The following is a 10159-nucleotide window of genomic DNA, read 5'->3' on the forward strand; positions in this document are numbered from 1 at the left end:
AGGGAACAAAAGGAAATAGAGAATTCAATATCACAAATGTATATATTGCTGTAAATCACTTTGTTGACATATTGGAAGAGCCATGTGATCACAACAAAGCCAAAGACATGTATTAATGGAAGCCAACGTTCATGCATGAGAAAATGTGATTTTTGTAAAGCTATCAAGTCCCGCCCCAAACCGGCCAATCACTGGCAAGGTCTCAGAAGAGTTTTCATGAACTATGACAAGCTTATTGCAAAATTTGTGTGGAAAAGAAATGTGCAAGAATAGCCTAAGAGGGGCTGGAGAAATGGCTCAGTGGTTAAGAGCACTGCCTGCTCTTCCAAAGTACCCAGGTTCAATTCCCAGCACCCACATGGCAGCTCACAACTGTCTGTAACTCCAAGATCTGACACCCTCACACCAATGCACATAAATTTAAAAAAAAAAAAAAAAAAAAAGAATAGCCTAAGGATTGTTGAAAACAGCTAAAAGGTTTTGGCCTAGTTCAGAGCAGTTTAAAGCTGTTCATTTACTGTAAGGTGACCACAGCAGTTAAAGCAGGCTATTTGTAGCTGGGCGTGGTGGCCCACGCCTTTAATCCCAGCACTCGGCAGAGGCAGAAGCAGGCGGATCACTGTGAGTTCGAGGCCAGCCTGGTCTACAAAGCGAGTTCAGGACAGCCAAGACTACACAGAGAGATCCTTTCTCAAAAAAAAAAAAAAGCAGGATACTTGTGAACTTGTGAGGACAGTAAGAGATATTTCTTTAGAAGGGACTGAATGGACTAGCGTATCCAAAAAAAGACACACAAGTACCTGTGAAATTAGTGGATGACAAAGACAACTTAAAAACAAGCAAAAAACAAAAACAAAAAAAGACATGGTCTTGCTATGTAGCCCAGGCTATCTTCAAACTGCCCAAAAGCCGCATTTTAAGGTCTATGATAAGATAGTCTTTGTAGTACATTCTGTTATGAAAAGTAAATAAGCTTATCCAACTTTACTCAGTGCGGAGAAGAAGCAGTCTAAACAAGAGTCGAAGTTAAAAAACAAGTTGAAAAAGCTGAGGAAGAAAGATCGCCATGAGTTCCAGGCTAGCCTGGGCTACCAAGTAAGACTCAGTCTCAAAAGAGCAACAAAAATGTTTTTTACATTGTCAGGAAAACATATTGTTAAAGTGTGTTTATAATTTGGGAACATGAAGAGACAAAAAATAAGGAGACAGAGAGAGAGAGAGAGAGAGAGAGAGAGAGAGAGAGAGAGAGAGAGAGAGCTGTGTGCTTCAAATAATTGAGCATTGACATAACAAAATATAGCAGTAAAAAGTTAAAATATTGATATGAAGAGATTAAGAGCACTGGCTGCTCTTCCAGAGGATTCCATGGGCTTACACTGCCTGTAACTCTAGCTCCAGGGGAATGGATGACCTTCTTCTGGACAATTAGAACACCAGGATGCACATGGAACGCTTACATACACACAGGCAAACACCCACGCACAGAGGAAAAGAAAGAGTTAGAAAGGTAGCTGACTGAACACTTTTGCTCCGAAAACCAGGCATGGTGAGGCGTGCCTGTCATCTCAGCTGAGGCAGGAGCTTCCGGAGCTGAAGTTCAGTCTCAGCTACACAGCAAGTTGGAGGCCAGCTGAGTTAAGTGAGACGCTGTTTCAAAAAAAAAAAAAAAAAGGGGAAACTTGCCACAACGTAACAGATGAAAGAATACTTTAAGGAGTGAAGAGACTGGGAGGGGTGCGTTGGGGAGGCTCTGGGGGCTGAAGGGTAAGCACACATTTACACTGTAAAATTCTGTCTTCTTCGGAGTTTTTAGTTGATTGGTCCACTCATCATTTACCTATCTTGCATTGCTAGATACTGAAGCTGGAGTCACGTGCACAGTCGGCAAGAGTCCCACCACTAAGCTAAAACCCTCCTCTGCTTCTTCCCGCTTCATTATTTCCAGACAAGATCTCTCGTTAAATCGCCCAGGCTGGCCTTGAACTCTGTAGCTGAGGTAACCCTGAACTTTCGATCCTCCTGAATAGCTGGGGTTACCAGCCTGTACCACCAGATTCATTAGAAATGTTACAAGAATGATTTCTATATTACTTTATAAGTAAATTAATAAATATCATGTAACCCAGGCACAGGCTGGCCTTGGACTTCCGATCCCCCTGCCTCCACCTGAAAAGTCCTGGGATCATGGGCGTGTGCCACCATGCTCAATGTTTACACTTTGTCGATGGAGGCCAGGCTTTTATGCACACCAGGCAAGCGCTTTACCAATTGGACCATATGCCTAGCTCCTGTAGTTTTAAAATGGTTAAATGAAGCCAGGAGGTGGTGGCGCACGCCTTTAATCCCAGCACCTGGGAGGCAGAGGCAGGTGGATCTCTGTGAGTTCGAGGCCAGCCTGGTCTACAAAGTGAGTCCAGGACAGGCAAGGTTACACAGAGAAACCCTGTCTCAAAAAACCAAAATATAAAATAAAATGGTTAGCCGGGCATGGTGGTGCACACCTTTTATCCCAGCACTCGGGAGGCTGAGGCAGGTGGATCGCTGTGAGTTCGAGGCCAGCCTGGTCTACATAGTGAGTCCAGGACAGCCAAGGCTACACAGAGAAACCCTGTCTCAAAAAACTAAAAATAAAATAAAATGGTTAAACGAAAGTCCAACAACAACAACAACCAGTTCCAAGATAAAATGATATGATGTTTTGTTGCTGTTGTTGCTTGTCTGAGGCTGGGAATCAAGCCTGTGTAGGAGAGGAGGGCTGCACTTTTAGCTAACCCTCCCACACACCTTCTAACGCTGTTTAAAGAGACCCTAAAGGGGCTGGAGAGATGGCTCAGTGGTTAAGAGCACTGACTGTTCTTCCCAAGGTCCTGAGTTCAATTCCCAGCAAGCACATGGTGGCTCACAACCATCTATAATGAGGCCTGGTGCCATCTTCTGGTGTACAGGTGTACATGAGAACACAGCATTGTATACATAATAATAACCCTTAAAAAAAATAAAAAGACCCTAAGCCATCAGAGTTACAGACTCTGGAAGCTAAAAGGAAATTCAGTGAAGAAGTTCACCACCTGGATGCTGCGAGTTCGGGGAAGAGGGGCAAGGTGGAGGCAGAGGAGAGCGGTCTCCAGCTACCTGGGCACACGAGTTCCACACTGACTGAGGAGATGTGCGATTAGGAGACAAAGTACTACCCAGTGAATGAAGCATGGCCAAGCTTCGGCCCCACTAAGTGACAGTGCGCTGACTGTGGACCCTCTATACCAGTCTCTTGCCCCCTCTACAGCTGGTCTTGGGCAAGATGGTCTTCAAGCACTGGCTTGCTCAGATAGCCCCCTCACACCCCACCTGGAAGGCAACAAACATCTATCATTTCCCCCACTAGTTCTTTGGTTTATTTGTAAACTTATCAAAGTTGCTACGTATCCATTCATTAATTAAGCATCTATCCACTCCTTGATTTATTCATAAGTGTTTCTAGGCAGATTCTGGCTGGGGACTGACCCGCAAGCATAGGTCCCTGAGCCACGAGTCCCTTTCTCCAACTTTTTCACACTAATTAAGCTCTCTAACTAGACTGTGTAATTGGGTCTTTGGGACATCCTCCCTGAAGCACCCCAAAGTTTGTAAGCTGGGCACATTTTGTCTCCTTGCTTTAAGTTGCCTTGGGGGTTGTGTGATCCCTTGGGACACAGGGCACTTTGAATGGTGCCACCTCCGTTTGGCCCACCTGCTGCCTAGAAGGCTGTTGGCCAGGAGGGCATGGAGATCCTTCCAGAATGGGGAACCCCTCCTGCCCTCAGTAAGCCACTGAGACCCACTCAGCCTTGAGCTCCCCAGAATGTACTGATCTGACCTACTTCAGAGAAGCCTTGCAGAGTTCTGAGCCCTTAAAATAATTCTACCAAATTCTAAATGTTCCACTTAATTTTCTCAAGCTGCAAACTCTTTGTGAATTCCACAAAAAATTAGACATGTTTCCAGGGTTTGGAGAGTCAGGCTGGAGTGAAGCTTCCTGCAGGGAGCCGGAGCACAGATCGGGAGGAGGCGGAAGGTACGTGAGCCACAGGGATGTGCAGAGAAAGGGAAGTGTGGAGAGCCCCAGGCAATCAGCAGGGCCTTGGCTTCCCACTCTAATTCACTGTGCTAGGATCTGTCTCTGGACCTGTTTCCCCTAGTGTAAGGATCTGGCTGATGTGCAAGTTCTGCAAGGATGTCCCCCTAGGCTACAAGCACTCCATAACTGGCCAGTTGCCCTATTCCATTTACCTTAGTCCTAGGAGCTGCAGGAAGACAGCAAGAAGTTACCTTAACCTTGGCCTTCAGAACCCAAGGGAGGAGAACCCTGTGGTCTGGCAGGGACGGCAACAGGGGAGAGGTGGGTGTCACCCTAAAGCTACAACACAAGGCCGTGAAACACAACAGGAAGAAAGAGTGTGGCTTGAGAGGTAAAGGAAGGCTTACTTTGTGAACTGGGCTTTTAGAGAGCAGAGGGTCAGGATAGAGAAGACAGAAGGGACGCTGTGGCTCTGAGGACAAATCTCCCTGGCCTGTCTCCTTCCCAGTTGCAGGAGGAAAGACAGAGCAGGAGAGACCTGGTACACAGTCTGGGGAGCAGACAGTGCATGTAGTGGTTTCTGTCAGCTTGTCCCAGGCTCCTTGCTAACCTTACCCTCAGGGCTGCTCCTTCCTAATGGCTTCCCTTCAGCCCTCGCCAAGCTGGAGTCTCCACTAGAAATTCGGTCATCTTGCCTAGCTCAATAAAGCACCTTGGCCAGAGGTCCAGAGGTCCAGTCCTAGTGTGTGTGTGTGTGTGTGTGTGTGTGTGTGTGTGTGTGTGTGTGTGTGTGTGTGTGTGAGAGAGAGAGAGAGAGAGAGAGAGAGACAGACAGACAGACAGACAGACACAGAAAGAGAGAGAGACAGAGACAGAGACAGAGAGAGACAGACAGACAGACAGACACAGAAAGAAAGAGAGACAGAGAGAGACAGAGAGAGACAGAGAGAGAGAGAGAGAGAGAGAGAGAGAGGGAGAGAGAGAGTCTATGCATATACACTCATGTGAATATGTGAATGGCCACACATGGCACATGAGCTCATGTGTAGGATGGACACTCACAGATGCATATGTACTGGTGTGGAAGATGTTTGTGCACTCGGCTGCACGTGTGCACAGGGTGCGACCCCATGTGGGTACATGTGTATTGCAGCACATAGCCCCTGGTCTCAGGTGCCATGTTCCCTATGGACTGTAGGGGTCAACTGCCATGTGTGTAACCACGCAAAGAAGGCTCTGAGACTTACTCCAGTCACTGGAGCATCAAGGAAATGATGGGTTCATCTCTGCACCTTGTCGCATCCCTGACACAGTGCTTATGTCTGGTGGCGCTCTGCTAAAAGAGATGCTCCACCAGTCTTTATTCTTTTTGTGTGAGTTTGGGGTTTGTTTGTTTGTTTGTTTGTTTGTTGTTTTGGTTTGGTTTGGTTTTTTTGAGACATGATTTCTCTGTGTAGCCTTGGCTGTCTGTATACCAGGCCGTCCTCAAACTCCCAGAGATCCTCCTGCCTCTGCCTCCCAGGTGCTGGGATTAAAGATGTGGGCCACCACCACCCTGAGAGATACCCCCACCAAACACCCAGCCTCAGAGAATCCCCGCCGAGTTTGGGTGGGGAGCTCACAGCTCACACTCCTCCTGGCTCCGTGGTGATGTGGTCATAGTCACGTTGAAACCAGAGCTTCTTGAAGCCCAGGGACCAGATAAGAGCTGCAAAAGTGGCCCTTGATTCCCAGAGGTGGGGCTCAGTGTAGGGCTAAGCTCTGGGCTGCCTAGCCTTGACACATGAGGTGTGGTCTAGGTCCAGAGAGACACTTCAAGTGCCCCCTCCTGAAACAGAAGCTTGCATGCTTCTTGGGGCAGGCAGACAGAGGGAGCAGCCAGGCATGGGAGAGAGGAGATTTCTACCTGGAGTCAGTGCCTGAAAGCACTGTTCCCCTGATGCCTAGGCAGTATTTGGTGGTCCTAAACCACTTCTTGTTTCTTGGACAGATTAAACAAAGAGCGAGCAGAAAAAAGAGACGGGCTCTAGCAGGAGAGGCAGAGAGGAGCCGGAGTTTGGCTTTGTGTTCTCTGTGATGGAGGCATCATCATCTCAGGTACTCTGAGACACTGAGAAGGGGTTAAAAACTGGGGACTTTGTTTTGTTGCTGTTATTGCTGCTGTTGTTATTGTTGTTGTTGTTTTGTTGGTGAGAGGATCATGGGGAAGAAGCCTGAGGGTGTCTGTCTAGGACAGCAGGTGTTTGGGGCTCTATATGGTAAGGTGTTACAATGCTGGGAAGCTGGCCCTACTGGAGACTCATCTCCCTGGGAGCCACTGTGTGAGCTCAGTTTCCCCATCTGCCACAAGAGATCTTACCAGTGAATCTGTCGGAGAGCTAATTCCTGTGCTCATCACCTTGGAGGCTTTGAAACCAAAGCATCCTTTATTCTGGCCAGGAGAGAAGAAGACTGGGGGCCAGGCCTCGGGCTTCTAGAGAGCTCACTAAGGAAGCAACTTCTAGATCTTCAGCCCCAACAAAGCTGCTGTCTGGGCATCTTTCTGTCGTGGGGAGAGGCGTGTGCCCACTCATGGGCTTAGAGGCCAGCAGTGGCACACCATGGTGTAATAAAGCTCAGGGTATGAAGAGAAAAATCAGAGCTCTGCAGCTGAGGGATAAACAAGAAGGGCGTTCCAGACAGTGAGAACAGCACAAGCAAAGGCCCGGAGACTGCCTCAAAGCCAGGAGGGCCTTCAGAGACAGTCCCTCCTCCAGTGTGGGACCTGGGCCAGCAGAGCAGCGGCAGCAGAGCACAGACCCTCTGAGCCAGAAACGCTGGGAGGAAAACAAGCCAGGTTTCAACAGCCTTCCAAGTGAGTCCAGCTTGTGTGCAAGGTTGAGGACGTCAGGTCCAACTCATTGGCTGGCTCCCAAACTCTTCATAGATCACTTGCCTGTGATCACTTAAGGGGTGAAAGGGGATCTAAGGTCAAACAAGTTTGGGGAGCACATGACCTACATTGCTTTTGGGGTGCTTCTGAAACTTAGTCTTTCAAAGGCTTTGGAGAGTCCTACAGTAAAGACCTCTATTTTTCACTCAGCATTGCCTCATGGTAACTCTTCAGACGGCCTATTGACACTTTCTAGAACACGCATTTAGGGACACACTGCTCCAAATCATCCTCATTTTCTTACACGGATGAGCTGAAACCTACAGAGAGGGCGAGGAGACCGTCCCAAAGTCACAGGAAGTGTGTCCAAGCTGGAAAAGACCTTAACAGTCTCTCGGATCCCGCTACCCGACCCCCTCTGCCTTTCCACCCCATCTGTGTATCGGGCCGAAACCCCTGCTATATGGAGGCCAGCAATAGGACGGCGGTCTCTGAATTCATCCTGAAAGGATTTTCTGGCTACCCAGCCCTAGAACACCTACTCTTTCCTCTGTGCTCGGCTATGTACCTGGTGACCCTGCTGGGGAACACGGCCATCGTGGCAGTGAGCATATTGGATGCCCGCCTCCATACGCCCATGTACTTTTTTCTGGGTAATCTTTCCATTTTGGACATCTGCTACACATCTACTTTCATACCCCTGATGCTGGTCCACCTCCTGTCGTCCTGGAAGAGCATCTCCTTCGTTGGCTGTGCCGTCCAGATGTGCCTGAGCCTTTCCACAGGCTCCACAGAGTGCCTGCTGCTCGCCATCATGGCCTATGACCGGTACTTGGCCATTTGCAAGCCACTCAGGTACCCTGTGCTCATGAGCCACAGGCTCTGCCTGATGCTGGCAGGGGCTTCCTGGCTGCTCTGCCTCTTCAAGTCAGTGGCAGAAACGGTCATCGCCATGAGGCTGCCCTTCTGTGGCCACCATGTAATCAGACACTTCACCTGCGAGATCCTGGCTGTGCTCAAGCTGGCTTGTGGTGACACGTCGGTCAGCGATGCCTTCCTGCTGGTGGGGGCCATCCTCCTGCTGCCTGTACCCCTGACCCTCATCTGCCTGTCATACATGCTAATCCTGGCCACCGTCCTGAGGGTGCCCTCTGCCACTGGGCGCCGCAAAGCCTTCTCCACCTGCTCGGCACACCTGGCCGTGGTCCTGCTGTTCTATAGCACCATCATCTTCATGTACATGAAACCCAAGAGCAAGGAGGCCCACATCTCTGACCAGGTCTTTACAGTCCTCTATGCTGTGGTGACCCCCATGCTGAACCCCATCATCTACAGCCTGAGGAACAAGGAGGTGAAGGAGGCTGCCAGGAAAGCTTGGGGCAGTAGATGGGCCTGTAGATGAGGGAGAGCAGGGCTTTGCGTGGGTAGGGGCCTTGCCTCGTTGTATGGGTCATCAAATGGGAGTGCAGGGCAGAGCATGGGGCTGTGGGGACCTACGCCAGCACCACGTCCATGACACGGAATCGCTCACATGTGCTCTGTCCTAGCCCAGGCTGGTGTCCAGTATCTGTCCCTGGGCCTCCACAGTAGCCTTGGCTGGTGAGTGCAGTGGTTCACACCTATAGCTCCAGCATTTGTGAAACTAAGGCAGGAGGATGGGAAATAAACACATAGATAATAGTCATTAGAATTGCCAGCTTCGGTCTCTCCTCAGTGGAGTATCAGAAGGAGTATTTTGAGAACCATTTAAGGGGGCTGGAGAGATGGCTCAAAGGTTAAGATCACTGACTGATCTTCCAGAGTTGCTGAGTTCAATTCCCAGCAACTGCATGGTCGCTCACAACCATCTAGAATGTGATTTGGTGCCCTCTTCTGGCCTGCAGGCGTACATTTAAAAGATCTATTTATTCATGCATTTTCTGTCTCCATGCACACCCCCTGAGCCACCATGTGGTTGCTGGGAATTGAACTCAGGACCTCTGAAAGAGCAGTCAAGTGCTCTTAACCACTGAGCCATCCTTCAGGCCCTACTAAATAAATCTTTAAATGGCTCCTAAGTGCTCTCAGGAAGGAGTGTATGCTCTTCTGGGCCTCACAGGTGCCTGCCTACCTGCCTGCCTGTCTGCCTAGCTCCCAGCCTGTCCCCACACTCTCCTGCCTCATAGTCCTACACACCAGCAGACACTGCCCACCCCCAAGCTCTTCTGTTTTCTCCTGATGAGGCAACTCTACCCAGCACACATCACATGGGCAGATGGACTGCCTGCCTTTTCAGGCCCATAACATTTGCTCCTTTCCTGTGTCCTTGGTTTCCAGTACCATGACATCACATCCAACTCAGCCCCAATATCCTACTCCAGACCCTGAAGTCTACGCAAGGACACAAAAATGTAGAAACACTCGTGGTAGCACAGGGTCCTCCCCAAATCTGAGCAGAGCTGGGATGAAGTCCATAGAGAGGCTAGGCAAGGCCAGGTCGTCTAGGAGATGACAGGAGAGGCAAAAGTTGGGTCCTGTCTGATCACAGGACACCAACTATCCAGGAGCTCCTCTCCAGCCCCGACCCAATAGCAGCTGCAGCATCTGGTATTCCTGCCTCATCTGAATTGGGAGTGCTTGCTGGGTCCCTCACTACCCTACCACTGGGCCCCCCCCCACAGCTGTCTCCCCACAGTTTCCCTGACAGCTTATGAACACGTCAAGCTACAGAGTCACAGAGTGTGTCCAGTCCCCGCCCACCCGGGCATCAGTGCCAGGCCTCATCTGCACCATAGTGAGCTTGACCTCCAAGCAGCAGTCCCGCCCTCCTGCTAGTTGGCTGCAGGCCACCACAGCCCCACACAAGGCCTCCATTCCCCTACTGGGCCACCTCCTTCCTCTGGGACTCTCAGTGAGGCAAGCTAGAAAGAGAGAGGAAATTAAGGAGCAAGTCGAGGGCCAGAAGCCGCATCCCCGGGGACCTAGTTTGCATGTCCAGCTGGCTGAGAGTCAAGAAACCTCAACACAACTGATGAAACCCAGATTGCCTGCAGACATCTCAAACAGGATGTTCAAAACAATCAAGAACTCCGCTTACTTAGGGCCAGAATGTCCATGCCTTGGCCTTAACTGCTAGCTTTTTAATCTCCAAAGCTAAATAACATACCTTTTTCTTGTTTGTTTGTTTGTTTTTCCCAAGACATGGTTTCTTTATGTAGCCTTGGCTGACCTGGACTTGCTTTGTAGACCTGGCT

General features: G+C 49.7%; 1 protein-coding gene across 1 annotated transcript; it reads left to right on the forward strand.

The window, feature by feature from the left end:
* Positions 1 to 7389: 7389 nt before the first annotated feature.
* Positions 7390 to 8328, forward strand: OR13J1 (olfactory receptor family 13 subfamily J member 1; the record flags this gene model as incomplete). Its single annotated transcript, XM_084792016.1, has 1 exon — positions 7390 to 8328. One exon carries the CDS (start codon positions 7390 to 7392, stop codon positions 8326 to 8328), a length of 939 nt encoding a protein of 312 aa, XP_084648142.1.
* Between the last annotated feature and the right edge of the window lie 1831 nt (positions 8329 to 10159).

This window comes from Acomys minous (genome assembly GCF_964271855.1).
Source record: "Acomys minous genome assembly, chromosome: 8".
Taxonomy (NCBI): Eukaryota; Metazoa; Chordata; class Mammalia; order Rodentia; family Muridae; genus Acomys; species Acomys minous.